The sequence below is a fragment of the Gopherus evgoodei genome, unplaced genomic scaffold, assembly GCF_007399415.2.
Source record: "Gopherus evgoodei ecotype Sinaloan lineage unplaced genomic scaffold, rGopEvg1_v1.p scaffold_33_arrow_ctg1, whole genome shotgun sequence".
Classification (NCBI taxonomy): Eukaryota; Metazoa; Chordata; order Testudines; family Testudinidae; genus Gopherus; species Gopherus evgoodei.
This window is the reverse complement of record NW_022060005.1, coordinates 4,654,938-4,676,950: the sequence shown is the minus strand read 5'-3', so window position 1 is coordinate 4,676,950 and position 22,013 is coordinate 4,654,938. Positions and strand designations below refer to the sequence as shown.

General features: G+C 43.2%; 1 protein-coding gene across 1 annotated transcript; it reads left to right on the top strand.

The window, feature by feature from the left end:
• The first annotated feature begins 19,047 nt into the window (after window positions 1-19,047).
• LOC115641126 (olfactory receptor 11L1-like) lies at window positions 19,048-19,932 on the top strand. The gene has a single exon (XM_030544225.1). It carries the CDS (start codon window positions 19,048-19,050, stop codon window positions 19,930-19,932), a length of 885 nt encoding a protein of 294 aa, XP_030400085.1.
• Window positions 19,933-22,013: the final 2,081 nt, after the last annotated feature.

Sequence of the window (22,013 nt, the reverse complement as noted above, 5' to 3'; positions counted from 1 at the left end):
GTTTCCACCAGTTCTTTCTCATATTTTACCATTTTTTAGGCGACCCTAATAATTGTGTCTCTGTTACTAAAAGCATCATGCAATAAAAGAACTAAACTAACTCTTCTCATTCTGTCGTCTTTGTTGTCATACGTCCCGTTATCTACCCACATCATAACCAACGTGAGCAATACATGTGTCAAGGCTTGGCTACACATATAAGTTGCACCACTTTAACTATACCAGCATATTCCTGCCTCTGACAGGGCCACATGCCCTTGGGCTGGAGAGCCTGGGGCCAACCAGCCCTGATTAGAGATGGAATTCCTGGGGGGAATCAGCCAATGTTCAATAAAAGGCAGAAGGGGGCTAGAGCAGTGGCTCTCAACCAGAGTATGTGTATCTCTGGGGGCACACAGAGGTCTTCCAGGGGGTAAATCAACTCATTTAGATATTTGCCTAGTGTTACAGCATGCTACATAAAAAGCACTAGCAAAGTCAGTACAAACTAAAATTTCATACAGACCAAATGAGAAAGGAAGCAATTTCTCAGTACTAGAGTGCCATGACACAATTGTACTTTTATGTCTGATTTTGTGCATAAGCAGTTTTTGAGTGAGGTGAAACTTGGGATGCGCAAGACAAATCAAATTCATGAAAGGGGTACAGTAGTCTAGAAAGGTTGAGAGCCACTGGGCAAGAGTAAGGCTTTGTCTATACTACACAGTTTCATAGACAAAAGGCAGCTTTTTACCAACAAAACAGTGGTCGTGTGCACACTGCAATGCCTCTCCCACTGACACAACTCTTCTGCTTTGCCGAGAAAATAAACCACTTCAGGGAGAAATGATGTAGTTACAGTGACACAGTGTCAGCATAGACACTGTGTTAGTTACATTGCTGAAACTGGCCTCCAGAGGTATCCCACAATGCCCATCCTGACCGCTCTGCTCACCATTTTCATCTCTGTTGCCCTAGCTACTCCAATAATTCAAGTTAACTGTCTTTTGCATTCATCAAATCATAGAAGTATAGGACTGGAAAGGACGTCAATAGGTCATCTAATCAAGTCATCTGCACTCATGGCAGGACTACGTAACAAGAAGAGTGATTAAGAGTCAATAAACTTGTAAATAAAAATTTGCAAGAGTGTGTGAAGATCCAGGTCTATCCAAGAAAAGGACTGGGAATAACAATTTTCTAGTTTGATTTGCGTTCAGAAATAAGTGAATATTTGTATTCTTCCGTTAAGGCTGGAACAATCATTTCCTTCAGGGCAAGAAGTGACTATGTCAAGCTTCATGATAAAAAATGACAGTTTGGGAGTCTAGTTGTAGAATGTATTGCAATACACACAAGTGCAATGATTGTATTGGCTGTACCCAAATCAGACCATGAGTTGACTAGTGTGAATGGATGATACTATCTTTTATGGGATGGAATATTTGCTGTTCTGCTGCTTATCAAACTCTCTAACAGACCAATTAGAGGCCTCTAGTTCTGGTACAAGATTATCTAATATGTAGAATTGTTGTAGCACTGAAGATCCACATGACCCATAAACTTGTCAGGGATTTGGGAAGAAACTATTTGGACTTTATAATCTCAGATCTCTGACTTTCATGTTTTCATGGTCTGGACATTTCCAAGAAGCCTAAGGAAGTTAGATGCCAAACTCTCATAGCAATGTCATGGGAGTTGGATGTTTATTGTGTACATTACCCCAGCCTAAATGAGTGAAGCACGTTGTTGTCTCTTTATTTTATCTCGGTAACAATCCGGTAACATTTTCAAAAACACTTAAGCAAACATCAAAAGTGATTTAGGAGCCTAAGATCTGTTGACCTTCAGTGAAGACCTAGGCTGCTAAGCTTTAGAAACTAAGAAACTTTTGAAAATGGGATTTAGACTCCTAAATCACTGAGATGATTTTTAAAATGTTACCTGAACTGATTGAGTAAGCTTATTGAATGGGGATTGGGTACTTGTGTTTCATGCTTTTGAGGGCAACAGGAGATTTTTTTAGAGAAAGTGCAAGCTCAGCTAACTATGCTGAGATTTCCAAAGCAGCCTCAGGGAATTGGGTGGGAAGTCAGAGTTTAAACCTAGGCAGCTCTGAATATCTCAGATTTAAAATCTAGAATTCATGCATTGTTTCTTGACAGTCACCATAGCATTCACCCAATAAAAAGAGAGATTTATTTTAGGATTAGAAGTTTCTTCCCTCTCCAGGACTTTTCCCTTTGAGATTAGAAGTTTGACTCCACTGATGTTTTCTAAAAGTAAACCAAATATCAACTTTTCCTTGCTTGTTACATTCCCCACAGCAGAGGTGTCTCAGGAGACTGCACCTTGTCATAGAAGGCTATATAACAAATCAGAGAAGACGTTCTCCATTTGGCAGAGGGTACGATGCACAGGACAAGTTACTAGACATGGCAACGGAGCCCCAGTAGCTTTTCTAGGTTATGACATTCTATTTACTGGGTAAATGAAAGTACGTGCATGCGATGGGAAGCGAAGATGGACTGAATAACCTGGATCCTGATCTCTGAAACGATGAGTGAGAAGATGACAACAGAGATTCTGGCTTGTGACTGACCCACCTTAAAGGTAAATCAGCCTTTTCCTCCCTGCTTCTTGAAGTTCGAGGTTTTTGAAGCAATATAATTGTGCTAGATAACGGATTCCATAGGAATACAAGGGGAAATGGGCACTGATCTCTCTCAAACTCCCAACCCAAAGCATAATAATATATTTCAGAAAGAGGAAAGATCTGTCAGGTTCCTGCTATCCTAGCTCCGTATCTGGCCCCCATCACCATTGTATCTGGCACCTTACTGTCTTTAATGTCTCTATTCTCCTATCGCCCTGTGAGGTGCTATTATTCCTGCTTTAAAGATGGGGACCTGACACCCAGAAGGACAGATGTATAGAGGTGTTTCAGCACCCAAAGATACACACACACCCAAGTGGGATTTGTAATTGATGGGTGTTAGGTGCCACACTTACTACTCAAGCACTAATAAGCATTTTTTGTACCTAGAGAGCTTCGATAATTTGGCCTGAAAGTCACATGAGGAGTTTATGACTAGGGAGGGAATTGAACTAACATCTCCCAAGTTCAAGATGAGCTCCTCAAACACTGGAACATCCTTTATTCCACTTTAAGCTTGCCTCCATGCACAAGATTTTTCTTTTCTTTCTGGCTCAGACCTCGCTGGGGCATGGAGAGGGTCAGGGAGATGTTTTGCGTAGAGCAGAGCTGATATTTCCTGCTGTGCTCAGTGCTAGGAGAGGAGACATTGGCAATAAATTTGCTTGGCAGAATCCATTCCACCCCCCCCCCTCCCAGTTTTCATGACTAATGTTGATTTTTATTAACACCCCTCCCCCATTTTAAACTGTTTGAATTTTTACTGTTGCAGGAAATTCAGCAGTGGGTGGGGGTGGGGTCAGGGTTCAGGCAGTGCTTACACCCGGGCTGCAGGGGCTCCGAGCATTGACCAATAGGATACTGATGGCTCCCTGCACCACCGAGGTGCAAGGGGCAGGGAAGGTGACTGCCCTGGCCCAGTGGAGCAGAGATCCATGGCCAGGGCTGGGAGGAGGAGGAGGAGGATAACAAGTCCCCAGCTGCTGGGGAGCCCTCCCCGACTGGCTGCCTCCATGGGCAGAAGACATCCAGCACCAGGATGGCCTCCCCAATGGCCATGGACTCTTCCTTCTCACAGCCCAGCCTTGAGGGGTCTCTGTTCTGTTCTGCCAGGACCGCAGCCTGCCCTGCGCCTTGCACCTGACACCAGGGATGGGTGTCACTGGCCCCACGTCCATGCAGGGAGCTCTGTGCATCTCAGCTGCAATTGCCCCACTCACTCACCCCAGTGACAGCTGGGTGCGGAGGGTCCCTGCCTGGCCACGGGTCTGGCGACTCTCATCCCTGCTGGAGCACGGCGTGAGGGAGGCTGCGCTAATGCCACCTGTGACCAATAGTTTCTATTGTTGGTTTCAGTGTCTCAGCCAATAGCGACATTTACCGATGTCCAGAGATTGAAACCGAATCCTGCCGAGCCGAGCTGCAAGTGTCAAAGAAGATTCAAAGCACTAGCTGTCCAAACCCCACTGAAATCAAAGAATCCTGCCCCTGAAGTCAGTGGAAATTTTATCTTTGACTTCAGCGAGAGAAGGCTCAGACTGAACAGAAATATTCCGGTTTGTAAAATTAACACTGGGCAGGTTCAGTTCCTCACTTAGCAGTTAATAAGGATTAGTAATGGCAGACTAGACAGCCACAAAAAAAAGGGAGAGAGAGAATTAATGTTTATTTAACCATGTTAAAGAAGAAAAGAATAAAATGTAGACCTGAAAAAAAAAATGATCCAACATTTTTGCATCAGAAATCATCTGTTCATGATCAAAATGTTCAATGGGAACACACCAATTTCTACAAAATTTTGCTTAGGAAAAAAAGTGGTTATATAATTTTATAAAATGTTAAAATAGAAAATATAAGTAATTATAAAAATATAATTATTGTATCAAAGAAAATACAATACAAATATAAAATAACAAAATAATATAAAAGGAAAATCAAGAAATCAAATTAAAAATAGATAATAATTTTTTAAAGATAAGATTGGAATAAAAACTAACATTTTGAAATCATGAACTTGACGATTAAAGGGAAATTTGGGTTCCACACCACTTTCATAATATGAAAATAGAACTTTTTTTTACAGATTTCAAATTTTATACAGATTTTTTTCTTGCAATAGAGGATAAATTTCAAGCTATAATGGTGGTTTCCAGCTAGAGGGTTTTTTGTTTGTTTATTTTTAATGAATAATGAGGGGAAATGGGGAAAATACAATAGTACAGGGTCTCTGGTAGAGTGTCCTGCTGCAGGACAATGAAATATTGTCCTACGGAACAACAGGCATTTGTCTGTTTAGGATAAAAACTTGCAAAGGGTGCTAATAGAGTTAGGGTTAGCGTTATTTCCATTCCACTCCAACTCACTTGAAGTTGGCCGCTCAAACATTACAAATCCCAGTCTTATTTACTTGGTTTGCTTCTTTCCTGTGGCTTCACCTAAAATAAAAAATCCTGACCCATTTCAGCAGTGGAATTGCAACCTCTCAAAGGACACTGCTCTGCTTTGATACACTGGGAAGTAAAACTTGTGACTGTTGGAATCAATATCTATCTGTGTTTCTGTACTGTTGTACATGAGCCCCATCACCACAGTATTTGAGTGCTTGGTGTGATCTGTCCAGTTATTACACAGGTTTCCAGAGAGATTAACATTTTGTTTAACCTGCAGTCTGCTCATATATCAAATCTGTTCCCCGGGGTCAAGCGAGATGGTATTTTCCCCATTTCCCCTCCCCTAGCCTCCACTCTCTAATCAGCTATTGTTCTGTTAGCCAGCTGTGGGGACAATGAAAACAATGCTGACATTTTATTGAGTGAATGTTCTTCATTTATATCCCAGAGTGAATTTCTTTCCCGTGGACACAACCTATGATGAACCCAGAAAAGGGAAATCAAACGTCCGTCACAGAATTCAACCTCCTGGAATTTGAGACTCTTCCTCATCTGCAAATCCTTCTTTTCCTACTGTTTCTAGTGATCTACATTGCAACCATGGCTGGGAACATCCTTATCATAGTGCTAGCTGTAACTGATCAGCACCTTCACATCCCCATGTACTTCTTCCTGGGGAACTTGTCCTGCTTGGAGACCTGCTACACCTCCACCATCCTGCCCAGCATGCTGGCCAGTCTCCTGACTGAGGACAGAAACATTTCATTTAGTGGGTATCTCACACAATATTTTTGTTTGGTTCTACGATTGTCACGGAATGCCTTCTCTTACCAGTGATGTCTTATGATTGGTATTTAGCAATATGCAATCCAATGCACTATGCAACCCGTATGAGTGGCAGGTTATTCCTCCAGCTTGCAGGTGGCTCTTGGGCAAGTGGCTTCCTATGTAGTGGCATAATAACCTTGTTGATATCCCAGTTAACTTTCTGTGGCTCCAATGATATTGACCATTTCTTTTGCGATCTTATCCCTCTGGTAAATCTCTCCTGCAATGATCCTCTGCTGATGGAAATGTTGGCTTTAACAATCAGCTTGATTTTCTTAGTGGTCCCATTCCTACTTACCTTGATGTCCTACATCTGCATCATTGCGACAATCCTGAGAATCCCTTTCACCACTGGGAGGCAAAAGACCTTTTCCACCTGCTCCTCCCACCTCATTGTGGTGACCATTTATTATGGAACTCTACTGATTGTCTATATGTTCCAAATGGCCAACACACTGAAAGACTTCAAGAAAGTTCTCTCTGTCGTTTACACTGTCCTGACTCCTCTGGTCAATCCCCTCATCTACAGCCTGAGAAACAAAGAGGTCAAGGAGGCTCTGAGGAAAGCTAGCAGGAAATTCATGTTTGGACTATGCTAACCAGTCAGTTTCCTTAGGTTAAAATGAAATAGACATACCATAGGCTGGCTTGGGGCCTGAACCGAAGCCTACTGTAGTCCAAGGTAACGTTCCCCTTTCCTTCCTTGGGTTTTGTGTCATGCTCTTAGAGTCACAGCCATGGGAGAAAGTGAAGACAGAGAAACCTCTTTAATCCTGTGACTCCATTCTTTTTAGGACCTTTATAAGATTCCACGGTTGGGTACTAGTGGGCTGGTGGGAGACTTGAACTTCTGGCTGCTCAAACTTCAAACTATGAGGGGAGTTTGTGCTCAGTGAGAGGATGCAGGCAAAATGAACTCAGCGGGAATGCTGAGCATCCTTTCATTGTAGAGTGAGAGAATTCTATACACAGATACACACATACACACACAAAATGTGTGATTCCCACATTACAAAAATATAGTGTCGCAATGTCCACGTGGAACTCCAGTGTTAGGCAATTGTATAATTAACTTTTATTTCTTAGGTCTTTCATTCCCGGGTTTCTTTCCAAAGGATCAGAAAAGCAAAAGGAAACCCTCTAACCTGTGCCACAGAACACAGGACACCAGCCTAGGCTGATTATTTTCAACAATGATTTATGGCCAGTTTTTCAGCACACTTCGGTGTCCAGTGGATTTTCAAAAGCATCTGGGCACCTCGCTTGCTGGATTGGGCCCAGCAGGCGAGCCAGACAGGGGAACTCCTATCTTCCCCGGGTCTGCACATCGCTCTGGAACTTCGGTGACCGGGTGCCTGGTGTGAGCTGCAGGGGGCATGTCCAGAAGCAGAGACATAGGGGCCTACATCCCTTTTACTCCAAACACTTAGGTGCCTAAAGGGTTTGCCGGCAGCTGAGCAGGATTTTGTGAATCCCAGGGGGCTGGATTCTGGGATTCAAGGGCCTAAAGTGGAAGCTTTGTGACTCTAGCCCTGTTCCACATCCTTATCCTCATGTTATAACTGGGGAACGAAGGCAGAAAGAGGTGACGTGACCTGCCCAGACTCACTCAGTGGGCTAGTGGCAGAGACAGGCCAAGAAACCAGCTATCCAGAGCCCTAGTCCAGTGCACTTGACAATGGCACCTAACTGTGAGTAGGTGCCCAACTCTCATTTACTCTGTATAGGATCTGGGTACCTAACATCAGCCTCTTTTAGAAAAACCCAGCCTGTACATTTATAGCCAAAGTAATGCCCTGAGAATTCCTTCCACTCTCAGCGATGTTTCCCACCAGTTCCTTCTCATGTTTTACCATTTTCTAGGAGACCCTAATAATTGTGTCTGTTACCAAGAGCATCATACAATAAAAGAACTAAACTAACTCTTCTCTTTCTGTCATCTTTGTTGTCATACTTCATATTATTTACCCCCTTCATAACCAGTGTGAAGAATACGTGCGAAGGTTTGTCTACACATAAAAGTTGCACCACTTTAACTGTACCAGCATATTCCCGTCTCTGACAGGGCTGTGTGCCCTGGTCTGGAGATCCTGGGGCCAAGCCAGCCCTGATTAGAAAAAATGCCTTACTGAGAGGAATTAGGCATTCAATAAAGTGCAGAAGAGGGCTAAAGTAAGAGGCAAGCTCAGGAGGCTGAAGTGAGACTTGAGTAAGAGAGGCTCTGCAGGGAAAACCATGAGACTAGGGGAATTCCTCCATTATATGGGGAACGAAGAAGGGAAATTGAGTTGAGGGGCTACTTTCTGTGCTTCCCTGAGTCCTCCAGGATGCCCCATGAGGTGTCCCACCACCTACACCAACTGGATGCAACTATACTGATGTAAAGGTGCTCATGTCAGCGTAGCTCATTCCCATACGGGAAAGGGAATAAGAGATACCTGTATAAGGCACCTTTTTATTGGAAAATTGTATCTGCACTAGAGGTTGTACCTGTAGAACTATTTCCATAACAAAGTCACAAAACTATCAAAATAGTTATACTGGTGCAAAATTTGGATGAAGACATTGTGTGAGTGAGTCCCTGTGAAAATATCAGTACATTCATGACTTTGAAACAAACTCGGATAATCCAAGGCAACTGAATTTCCCATTCATAGACTCTTAGAAGAGTAGGACTGGAAGGGACCTCAATAGGTAACCTAGTCCTGTCCCTTCCACTCAAGTCAGGACTAAAGATACGTCTACAGTACGAAATTAATTTGTACTTATTTTATTCAAATTTTCGGAAGCGATTTGTATACATTCGGTGTTTTGTGTCCCTACTAAAGCAAGTGAATTCGGCGGAGTGAGTCCACAGTACCGAAGCTATCATTGAATGCCGGAGTGGTGCACTGTGGGAAGCTCTCCCACAGATCCAGCAGTCTCTGCTGCCCATTGGAATTGTGGGTTAAGCTCCTGGTGCATGATGGGGCTAAAACATTCTCGCGGGTATTTCTGGATGTGTGCCATTACTCGCTCCTCCCACCGTGAAAGCTATGGCAGATGCCATGCTGCCAACAGATGGTGCAGCATGGTGCACCCGCCTGTCTCCTGGTACTACCTCACATGTCGTCTCATCTTTCTATCTACTTTTTCATCTAACCATTTCCCGCCTTTTTTCGGCTACTGTGAACTGAGCTGCACAGCTTCCACCACCTTTTCCATGTTATTGATCCTGGGCTCCCATGGAAGCTACAGAAGACAACAATTCCCTGCTGTATTTCAGAGATCGTGAACAGAGCCACAAAGCTTCCTCTGCTTTTTCCATGTTGTCTGTCCTGGGTTCCTGTGGAAGCTACAGACAGCAATAAATCCTCATCGTTTTTTGACCATTGTGAACAGAGCTGCACAGCTTCTGCAGCAAACTCTGCTCTCCCACTCTTGAAGCTCTAGAGAGTTTCCTGCCTTGGTGAAAGCTACAGAAGACAACAATTCACCCCCTTTTATTGGCCATCTTGAACTGAACAGCTCATTTTGCATCCTTTTTCCAGGATTACCCGTGCGCGGCAAGCCTGGATCCCACTCAGATCTCTGCTGCAGTTTTGACCATTGTAAATACTCACACATTATTCAGTCCTATATGCAGTACCTGCAAAACTGGGAGAGGAAGCAAAGACAGTGCGATTACTATACTGATGAGAACATGGACACAGACATTCCTAGATGCACAGCATGTGGTGATTGAGAGATCATGGTGGCACTGGGCCATGTTCATGCCGTGGAATGCTGATTCTGGGCCTGGGAAACAAGCACAGACTGGTGTGACCGCATAGTGTTGCAGGTCTGGGATGATTCCCAGTGGCTGCGAAACTTTCATATGCATAGGACCACTTTCATGGAACTTTGGGACTTGCTGTCCCCTGCCCTGAAACACAAAGACACCAAAATAAGAGCAGTCCTCACAGTTGAGAAGTGAGTGGCCATAGCACTGTGGAAACTTGCAACGACTGACAGCTGCCAGTCAGTTGGGAATCAGTTTGAAGTGGGCAAATCTACTGTGGGGGCTGCAGTGCTGAAAGTAGCCAATGCAATCATTGACCAGCTGTAATCAAGGGTAGTGACTTTGGGAAATGTGCAGACCATTGTGGATGGCTTTAATGCGCTGGGGTTTCCTAACTGCAGTGGGGTGGTCGACAGAACACATATCCCTATCTTGGCAGAAGCACACCCCGGAGTGGCCAGTACATAAACCACTAGGGGTACTTTTCCATGATGCTACAAGCACTGGTGGATCACAAGGGACATTTCACTGACATCAACGTGGGATGGCCGGGAAAGGTGCATGACGCTCGCAACTTCAGGAACTCTGGTCTATTTGAACAGCTGCAGGAAGGGGCTTACTTCGCAGACCAGAAAATTACTGTTGGGGATGTTGAAATGCCAATAATTATCCTTGAGGACCCAGCCTACCCCTTAATGCCATGGCTCATGAAGCCGTACACAGGCACCCTGAACAATAGTAAGGAGTAGTTCAACTATAGGTTGAGCAAGTGCAAAATGGTGGTAGAATGTGCATTTGGATGTTTGAAAGCACGCTGGTGCAGTTTACTGACTCCGTTAGATCTCAGCACAACCAATATTCCAATTGTAATTGCTGTTTGTCGTGTGCTCCACAATATCTGTGAGAGTGAGGGGGACACTTTTATGGCAGGATGGGAGAAGGAGGGAAGGACATGTCCAGAAACCAAATAAAAAGTTCTCATATATCAGCTTTCTGCTGCTTGAGCGATCCTCTGAGGTTGAGTGTATGGGTCCCTGTAGCCTCCCCTCTCATGTTCTTGGGCGTCTGGATGAATAGGCTATGGAACTTGGGGCAGAGGGATGGTGGTTATACAGAGTCTGCAGCAGCAGTCTGTGGTCTTGCTGCCTTTCCTACATTAGATCCACCATACAGTGGAGCATGTCAGTTTGCTCTCCCATGAGCTTGACCATAGCATCCTGCCTGCTCTCATCGTGCGAGTCCCTCCTCTCTTTGTGTTCCTGTAATGCTTTACGGGACTCTGCAATTTTTTGCCTCCACGCATTCTGCTGGGCCCTATCAGTGCGGGAGGACTGCATGAGCTTGGCAAACATGTCTTCTCGAGTTTGTTTTTTCCGTCTTCTAATCTGGACCAGCCTCTAGGATGGAGTAGATAGGGGCTGTCTTGAAACATTTGCACCTGTGAGAGAAGAAAAAGGGGGGTAATATTTTAAAAGATACATTTCAGAGAACAAAGGGGACACTTTGGTATGAGTAAGCCATCACACACGGCCAGGCAACAGAAATCAGCTTGCAGGTAGCCTAGGGGCACACAGCGTTCTGCTTCTTCTCCATTTATTGCAATGCTTTCAAACTGCTGGGCCTCCTTTCTCATAGCAAGCAATGCCTGGTGGGTTTGCCATATAAAAGGAGGGCCTGTGGGCTCTCTGTGATAAATACTTCACACAGCCACCTCCCCACACACCCACTGCGTGGCTCTGATGAGGCTCTGAGAAGGGATGAGACCTTTAAACTAAACATGAACAACTTAGCACGGTTGGGCTTCCCCCTCATCTCCCACCGCATGGCTCCGATCAGGCTCTCAGTTCCCAGAAGCACCTTCTCCAGGATCATGATTCGGGAACCTACCCTGGGATTGGGGGGAAGCTCTTGGTTCCACCATTAAGAATAGTTCCTGGCTAGGGGGCAAAACGGATTCCTCACTTGCTGCCTGTGCACTGTCCTCCTCCTCCTCTTCATCCTTCAATGACTCTTCCTCCTCACTCCATGCAACTTCCTCCTTGCAGATATCCATGAACAGTAGTGGGGTAGTGTTGGCATCACCCCCCATAATTGCATGGAGCTAACGGTAGAAGCAGAATGTATGGGGCTGTGACCCAGAGCACCCGTTTGCCTCTCTAGCTTTTTGGTACGCTTGCCTGAGCTCCTTGATTTTTGTATGACACTGCTCTGTGTCCCTGGAGTAGCCTCTTTCATTCATGGCCCTGGAGACTTTAGCATACGTATTTGTGTTCCTTTTTTTTGGAATGTAGTTTTGTCATAACAGACTCATCTCCCCAACATGCAATGAGATCCAGTAGCTCCCTTTTGGACCATGCTAGAGCTCATCTGCCAATTCAGAACTGTGTGATCTCTTGTGATGGTGGACTCTGCATGGTCGCCTGTGATGGTGGACTGTGCTGACGGTCAGCTATGCTGATGATGAGAAACAGGAAATGAATTTCTAAAGTTCCAGGGGCTTTTCCTGCTCAACTGACTAGTGCATCGGAGTTGAGAGTGTTGTCCAAAGCGGTCACAAGGGAGCATCCTGGGATAGCTCTCGGAGGCCAATAACATCGAATTGTGTCCACAATACCTTTAACCCGGGATTACGATCTTGATTTAAGCGCTACTCCACTTGCCGAGGTGGAGTACAGATATAGGATTAAAGAGCCCCTTAAGTAAAAAAAACCAGTTTGGTCATGTGGACAGAATCTTTTCTTTCTAAATTATCTCAGCTAATTCCAAAATAACAGACTACTGTAGACCACGTCTAAGTAATAAGTAGAGTATTTCTGACAGGTGTTTGTCTAACCTGCTTTTTAAAACTTCCAGTAACAGAGATTCCACGATCTTGCTAGAATTTTGTTCTAATGCTTAACTACCCCTACAGTTAGGAAGTTTTTCCTAATGTCCAAACTAAACCTTCCTTGCTGAAATTTAAGCCCACTGCTTTTTGTTCTTTCCTCTGAGGTTAAGGAGAACAAATTTCACCCTCCTTTTCGTAACAACCTTTTATTTACTTTCAAACTGTTATCATGTTCTCTCTCAGCCTTCTTTTCTCCAGACTAAATAAACCCATTTTTTCAATCTTCCTTCATAGGTCATGTTTGCTTGACCTTTAATCATTTTTGTTGCACTCCTCTGGAATTTTTCCAAGTTGTCATATCTTTCCTGAAATGTAGTGCCCAGAATTGGACACAATATGCCAGTTAAGGCCTTATCAGCATGGTATAGAGTGAAACCATTGTCTTGCTTACAACATTCCTCTGATACATCCCAGAATGATGCTCGGGGTAGGTTTTGTTTGTTTTTTTGCAATAGTGTACTGTGTATGGTGGGAAAGGAGCGGCTTTGCTATACCATGGATACTAGGGATAGCAAAAGCTGAAGGCTGCAGAAGGGGTGGTCTTACTATAATGGTCATCAAGGGAAAGCCTATGTTAACATAGTCAACATTTTATGTATCCTTCCTAACGATCTCTAAATGGCAGCTGATCACTGGGAATGGCAAATAGACAGTAATAGTTTTTAAACCTGTGATTTCAGTTAAAAAATAGTCCTTAAATGATTAACAGTCAATAAACTTGGAATTAAAAAATTAAGACACAGTGTGATAAGCTTCCAGTCTATTCCAATATTATAGCCAATTTTCATATTAGACAGGTGTCCTTCAATGGAATTTCATCTTCAATAGTTTAGCAAGAGATTAAGTAAAAACAAAACAAAACAAAAAAGACCTCTTCTTTCCAAAGTACAATGATGTGAGCCACAAATATTCCATACTTGGGCATTATGAACAACAAAGCTTTAGTGACACACAATTATTCACACTGGCGTTAAATTGGAATGAGACCTTATTACATGATTAGGGAGCAATTTATACTAGGAGATGACTGGGAATAACAGTCTTCTAGTATGTTTTGCTTTCAGAACTAAATGCATATTTGTATTCTTCCGTTAAGGCTGGAACAAACATCTCCTTCAGGGTAAGAAGTGACAGTATGTCAGAAACTACATGCTAAAAAAGGACAGTTTTGAAGTGAAGTTGCAGAATATATTGTAATACATACAACTGAAATGATTATATTGACTGCACCCAAAATCAGATCATGAACTGGCTAGTGTGAATGTATAACACTGTCCTTTACGAGATGGAATCAGTACTGTTCTGTTGGTTATCAAACTCCCTAAGATTCCAATTAGAGACCTCTAGTTATGATACAAGATTTTCTATGTTTAGAATTGCTTTGTCATTCAAGATACACATAACTCTTAAACTTGTCAGGGATTTGGGAAGAAACTATTTGCACTTTATAATCGCAGGTCTCTGACCTTCATGCTTCCATGGTCTGGGCTTTTCCAAGAAACCTAAGGGAGTTAGGTGCCAAACTCTTATAGCAATGCCATGGGAGATGGGTGTTTATTGTGTACATTACCCCCTCTGACAATCCCAACCTGAATGTGTAAAGCACCTTCTTTTCCCTGCATTTTATCTGACTAGAAATCAGGTAACTTTTTCAAAAACACTCAAGCAAACATCAGAAGTGACTTAGGAGACTAAATCCTGTTACCTTTCAGTGAAGACTTAGACTGCTAAGCCATATTAACTAACATACTTTAGAAAATGGGATTTAGGCCCCTAAACCACTTAGACACTTTTTAAAATGTTACCTGAACTGATTGCGTAAGCTTATTAGATGGGGACTGGGTACTTGTGTTTCATGCTCTTGAGGGCACCAGTAGGTTTTTTAGAGAAAGAGAAAGTTCAGCTAACTATGCTGAGATTTTCAAAGCTGCCTAAGGGAAATAGATGTAAATTCAGTGCCTAAATCACTCAGGAAGCTCTGAAAATCACTGATGTAATATCTAGAATTAATGCATTATTGCTTGACATTCACCATAGCATTCATCCAATAAAGAGAGATTTGTTTTAGGATTAGAAGTTTCTTCCCTCTCTGGTACTTTCCCTTGAAGACTAGAAGTTTGACTCTACCGACATTTTCTAAAAATAAACCTAATACTAAGTTTCCCTTGCCTGTTACATTCCCTACAGCTGACGTGCCTCAGAAGACTGCACCTTGCCACAGAAGGATATATAATGAATCAGAAAAGACATTCCCCATTTGATGGAGGGTATTAGGCACAGGGCACTTTATCAGACAAGGCAACAGAGCCTTAGTAGGTGTTCTGGGTTAAGATGTTCCTTTTACTGGGAACATGGAAGTATGTGGATGAGATGGGCAGAGAAGATGGACTGAATAACCTGGATCCTGGTCCATGTCAAGCTCATTGAGGAGGTGAAAACAGAGACTCTGGCTTGTGACTTACCTGCCTTAGAGGTAAATCAGCTTTTTCCTCCCTGCTTCTTGAAACTTAAGGTTTCTGAAGTTATGTAAGTTTGCTAGGTAACTAATTCCATCGGAATCCAAGATGAATTGGTAATTATCTCTCTCAAACTCCCAATCCAAAGCAATATGACAGAATTTCGATAAAGGAAAGACCTGTCATGTCACTGCTATCCTAGTTCCTTATCTGCCCCCCATTAAAATGGCATCTGGGCACCTCACTCTACTGAATGTAGCTATCCTCCCTTCACCCCATAAGGTTCTATTATTCCAGCTTTACAGATGGGGACCTTACAGCCAGAGGAAAGATTTATAGAGGTATTTCAGCACCTAAAGACAGAGACACTCATAGTGGGATTTGAAATCCATGGGTGTTAAGTACTGTACCAACTCAGGCACCATTGTATATTTTAGGTACCTGCAGAGCTTTTGAAATCTGGCCTGAAGTTCACTCAAGGAGTTTGTGACAAAAGAGGGAATTGAACCAACATTTCCCAAGTCAAACTCATCAAACACTGGATCCCACATTGCACTTAAAGCTTTCCTAGCTGCTACACACAAGATTTTACTTTTCTTTCTGGCACAGACCTTGCTGGGCCATGGAGAGGGTTAACGAGATAATGTGGGTACAACACGGCCAATATTTGTGCTCTGAGCTAGGGGAGGAAACATTGGATATTAGTAGACGGCAGAATTCATTGGGGTTTTTTATTTGTTTGTTTGCAATTTTGATGACTAATATTGATTTTTATTGGGTTTTTTTTTCTATTTTTAACTCAATGTTAATTGTGGCAGAAAAATTCAGTGGGAGGTAGGGTGTGGGTCAGGGCTAGGGCAGCGTTGACAGCAGGGATTCCAGGGGCTCCCAGCAGTCATAGCAGAGATACAGGTGGCTCTCTGCACTGCCAAGAGGTCCAAGACACCAGGATGAAAGGTGAAAGGAAGGCAGCTGCTCTAACCCAGTGGAGCAGACGGTCATGGCAAGTGTTGTTAGGTGGAGGAGAATCATAGAATTATAGAACTGGAAGGGACCCTTGAGAGATCATCTAGTCCAGTCCCCTGCACTCATGGCAGGACTAAGTCTTATCTAGACCATCCTTGGCAGGTGTCTGTAAAACCTACTCTTAAATTTCCAATGATGCAGATTCCACAACCTGCCTTGGCAATTTATTCCAGTGCTTAACTACCTTGACAGTTAGGAAATTTTTCCTAATGTCCAACGTAAACCTCCCTTGCTGCAATTTAAGCTCATTGCTTCTTGTATTATCCTCACAGGTTAAGGAGAACAATTTTTCTCCTGCCTCTTGGCAACAATCTTTTATGTAGCTGAAAACTGAAATCATGTCCCCTTTGTCTTCTCTTCTCCAAACTAAACAAACCCAGTTTTTTCAATCTTTCCTCATGGGTCATGTTCTCTAGTCGTTTCATCATTTTTGTTGCTCTCCTCTGGACTTTCTCCAATTTCTCCGCATCTTTCCTAAAATGTGGCACCCAGAACTGGACACAATGCTCCAGCTGAGGCCTAATCAGTGTGGAGTTGAGTGGAAGAATTACTTCTTGTGTCTTGCTTACAACATGCCAGCTAATACATCCCCAATGATGTTTGCTTTTTTTGCAACAGCATTGCACTGTTGATTCATATTTAGCTTGTGATCCACTATAACCCCCAGATCCCTTTCCGCAATACTCCTTCCTAGGCAGTCATTTCCCATTTTGTATGTGTGCAACTAATTGTTCCTTCGTAAGTGGAGTACTTTGTATTTGTCCTTATTGAATTTAATTCAATTTACTTCTAACCATTTCTCCAGTTTGTCCAGATAATTTTGAATTATAATCCTATCCTTCAGAGCACTTGCAACCCATCCCAGCTTGGTATCGTCTGCAAACTTCATAAATGTATTCTCTATGCATTATCTAAATCATTGATAAAGATATTGAACAGAACCAGATCCAGACCCCATGCATTATGCCCTTCCAGCATGACTGTGAACTACTGATAACTACTCTGAGTGAATGGTTTTCCAAGCTGTTATGCACCCACCTTATAATAGCTCCATCTAGGTTGAATTTACTTAGTTTGTTTATGAGAAGGTCATGCGAGACAGCATCAAAAGCCTTATTAAAGTCAAGATATACCACCTCTACTGCTTCTCCCTATCCACAAGAATTGTTACCCTGAAAAAGAAAGTTTTGAAGAATGATGAGCTCCAGGTCATGGCAGAGGCCACCCCAGTTGAATGGCTCCATCCATGGACAGAAGCCATACAGCAGCGGGGTGGCCTTCCCCAAAGACACTGACTCATCCTCCACCTCACAGCTGAAGGATATGCTTGCGTTCATTTTAAACAAAATGTGATTTACAAGGTACGTATGCATAAAGAAGCATGCTGTGGCTCACCACCCTAGGAAGATTCTAGAAAAGGCCAAGGGGAGGAGAGTGAGCTCAACATGTGGAGTGGAGAAGTATTAGCATGTGATGAACAAATACATATATAGAAAAGTTAAATATGATTGGTTAGAGGTTTGTGTTATGTAACTTGTTATGTAACGGCCATGTGTTATAAAATAGCCATGGGAGGGGATCCTTACTGGAGGGATGGACTCTGGCTGATTTTTGTACCAAAGGCTCTCCCTTTGTGCACATTGAATAAAGCCTTGTTGAATTGAATTGAATTGAATTGAATTGAATGAAGTATCAAAGACCTTTGATTCTGTCCAGCATCTGACTCATTTGGCTATTATTGGGAACAAAAAATCCCATCACAGCCAAGGCTGGGGGTCTTGGCTCTGGCCCATCAGGACTTCAATCTGCCCTGCACCTTGCGCCTGCAGGGATGGGTGTCACCAGCAATTCAGCCATTCAGGGAGCCCTCAGCCTCTCTGCTGTCACTGCTCACTCACTCACCCCAGGACAGCTGGGGGCAGAGGGATCCCTGCACAGCCACAGGGCCGATGACACCCATCTCTGCGGGCATAAGGCATGGGGAGAGGCTGCACGGACACCACCTGTTATCGATATTTTCTGTTGTTGATTTCAATGTGTTAGCTGATATCAACGTTTACCGATGTCTATCGATTGAAATCAAAGCAGCCAAATCGAGCTATACATTTTAAAGAACACTGAAGGCATTAGTTGTCCAAATTCCATTGAAATCAATGGTCCCCATCTCTGAAGACAGTGGAAATTTTATCTTTTACTTCAGTAGGAGAAGGCTCAGACTGAAAAAAATTATTCCTGATTTGTAAAATTCATGCTATGCATAACTCCATGCAGGATCAAGTCCTTATTTAGTAGTTAATAAGAATTAATAGTGGCAGACTAGACTGTCTTAAACAAAGCAAGACAGAGATTTAATACATTTTTTTAACCAAAGATAAAGAAGAAAATAAGAAAATGTAGACCTGATAAAAATTTCTGATTTGCAATTTTAATGGGAAAAAAATTGTTGATTGAGAACAAAATGTTCCAATTGCAGGACAACGAAATATTGTCCTAGGGAAGGACAGGTATTTATCTGATGATAAAAATTTTCAAATAGGTTTAATAGAGTTAGGCAGCCCATTTCTAGTGCAATTCACTTGAAGTTGGCTGACCAACCACTGCAAATCCCAGTCCTAGTTGCTTGGTTTGCTTCTTTGTTGTGGCTTCCTCTAAAATACAAAATCCTGACCCTTTCTGCCAGTGGAAATCCAATCTATAAGAAGACATGGTTCTGCTTTGATACACCGGGAAGTGAAATGTGTGACTATTTAAACCAATATCTATCTGTGTTTATGTTGTATCTCGGCCCCATTAGTATAATATTTGAATGCATGATGACATCTCTCAAGTTATTACATATGTTTCCAGAGAGATTAACGTTTTGTTTAACCTGCAGACTGCTCATAGATTAAATCTGTCCCAGGGATCAAGAGATAGCATTTCCACTCCCTTAGCCATCATTCTCCACTCAGTTATTGTTCCAGTAACCAGCAGAGAGAGATGATGAAAAGAATACTGCCATTTTATTGCGTGAATGTTGTTCATTTATATCACAGAGTTAATTTTCTTTCCTATAGGCAAACGCCATGGCGAACCGAGAACAGGGAAATGAAACGTCCATCACAGAATTCATCCTCTTGGGATTCGTCAGTCTCCCTGAACTGAAAATCCTTCTTTTCTTGCTGTTTCTAGTGGTCTACATTGCAACCATGGCCGGGAACATCCTCATTGTGGTGCTAATTGTAGTCATTCAGTACCTTCACACACCCATGTACCTCTTCCTGGGGAACTTGTCGTGTTTGGAGACCTGGTACACCTCCACCATCCTACCTAGGATACTGGCCAGTCTCCTGACTGAGGTTAGGACTATTTCATTCAGTGGATGTCTCACACAATATTATTTCTTTGCTTCTATGGTTGCCACCGAATGCCTTCTCTTATCGGTGATGTCTTATGATCGGTATTTAGCCATAGGCAAACCACTGCACTATGCAGCCCGAATGAGTGGCAGGTCTTGCTTCCAGCTTGCAGCTGGCTCTTGGATAGGTGGCTTCCTATGTAGTGGCATAATAACTTTGTCAATATCCCAGTTAACTTTCTGTGGCTCCAAAGATATTGACCATTTCTTTTGTGATCTTATCCCCCTGATAAATCTTTCCTGCAATGATCCTCAGCTGATGGAAATCTTGGTTTTCACACTATGCTTGATTTTCTCAGTGGTCCCGTTCCTACTTACCTTGATGTCCTACATCTGCGTCATTGTGACCATCCTAAGAATCCCTTCCACCACGGGAAGGAAAAAGACCTTTTCTACTTGCTCCTCCCACCTCATTGTGGTGACCATGTATTATGGAACTCTACTGATTGCTTATATGTTCCCAACAACCAATACACTGAGAGACATCAAGAAAGTTCTCTCTGTTGTCTGCACTGTCCTGACTCCCCTGGTCAAACCCTCATCTACAGCCTGAGAAACAAAGAGGTTAAGGAGGCCCTGAGGAAAGCTTGCAGGAAATCCATGTTTGGATAATGCTAACTGATCACAATCCTTAGGTTAAAATAAAACAGATATGGCATGGGCTGTTTTGGGGCCTGAGCCAAAGCCTACTGTAGTCCAGGGTCGTGTTTCCATTAGCTTCCTTGGGCTTCATGTCATGCTCTTACAGAGTCACAGCTCTGGGAGAAAGTGGAGACAGACAGATCCGAAAAAGAATGGAGGCACAGGTTTTAAGAGGTCTATGTGAGATCCCACAAGAGGGTACTACTAGACTGGTGGGTGATTTGAACTTGTGGTTGTTCTAAGTTCAGACAATGAGAGAAGATTGTGCTCAGTGACAGGGTGTGGGAAAATGGACTCAGCCGGAATGTTGATCACTCATTCATTGTAGGGTGAGACACTTCTATACACACACACATGCACATACAAAAATATAAAACCTACATTATAAAATATTGAGATGTAACAGCACTATGGAACTCCAATGTTAGACAACTGTATAATTAACTTTTGTTACTTAGTGTATTTCATCTCCAGGTTTCTTTCCAAAGGAACAGAAAAGTAAAAAGAAACTCTCTACCCTGTGCCACAAAACACAGGACACCAGTCCAGGCCAATTATTTGCCCACTTCCAGCAACAATTTAAGCCAGTTTTTCAGGATACTTGGGCCCAGTGGGATTTTCAAAAGCATCTGGGCACTTCACCTGCCAGATTGGGCCCTGCAGCCGAGTCAGGCAGGGGAATGCCTATCTTCCCTAGGTCTGGGCATCACTCTGGGGCTTTGGCATCCAAGTGCCTGATGTGGGGCTGCAAGGGGCATGTCCAGAGGCAGAGACATAGAGGCGTACACCCCTTTTACTGCAAACACTTGGCTGCCTAACAGGTTTGCCGGCAGTTGAGCAGGATTTTGTGAATCCCAGGAGGCTTGATGCTGGGATTCAGCCTAAAGAGGAAGCTTTGTGACTCTAGCTTTAGCTCCACATCCTTATCCTCACATTATAGCTGGGAAATGAAGGCAAAAAGAGGTGAAGTTACCTGCCCAGAGTCACTCAGTGGGCAAGTGACAGGGACAGGGAAAGAAACCAACTATCCACAGTCCTAGTCCAGAGCACTGTCTGCTCCACCATGTCCAGTTGTAATTGATAATGGGACCTAAAGGTGTTAGGAGCCCAACTCCCATTCACTGTCCATAGGATTTGGGTGCCTAACATCAGCCTCTTATGGGAAAACCCAGCCTGTACATTTATAGCCAAACCAATGCGCTGAGAATTTCTTCCACTTTCAGGTGATGTATCCCACCAGTTTCTTCTCATGTTTTACCGTTTTCTCGGTGACCCCAATTACTGTGTATCTATTACCAAAAGCATCTTGCTATAAAAGAATTAAACTAAGTCTTCTCTTTCTGTCCTTTTTGTTGTCATACCTTCCGTTATCTATCCTCTTCATAACCAGTGTGAGTAATAAATGTGTCAAGGTTTGGCTACACATAGAAATTGCACCACTTTAACTGTACCAGCGTATCCTTGCCTCTGACAGGGTCACATGCCCTTGGGCTGGAGACCCTGGGGCCAAGCCAGCCCTGATTAGAGGTGGAGCCCACCTGAGAGGAATCAGCCAATGTTCAATAAAGAGCTGAAGGGGACTAGAGCAGTGGCTCTCAACTGGGGTATGTGTATCCCTGGGGGGTACACAGAGGTCTTCCAGTGGGTACATCAACTCATTTAGCTATATGTCTAGTTTTACAGCATGCTACATAAAAAGCACTAGCAAAGTCAGTACAAACTAAAATTTCATACAGGCCAAATGGGAAAAGAAGCAATTTCTCAGTACTAGAGCGCTGTGACATGTTTGTATTTTTATGTCTGATTTTGTACGCAAGTAGTCTTTAAGTGAGGTGAAACTTGGGGTGTGCAAGACAAATCAGACTCATGAAAGGGGTTCAGTAGTCTGGAAAGGTTGAGAGCCACGGGGCTAGAGTAAGGGTTTGTCTACACTACACGGTTTTGTAGACAAAAGGCAGCTTTTTGTTGACAAAATGGTGGTGATGTGCACAC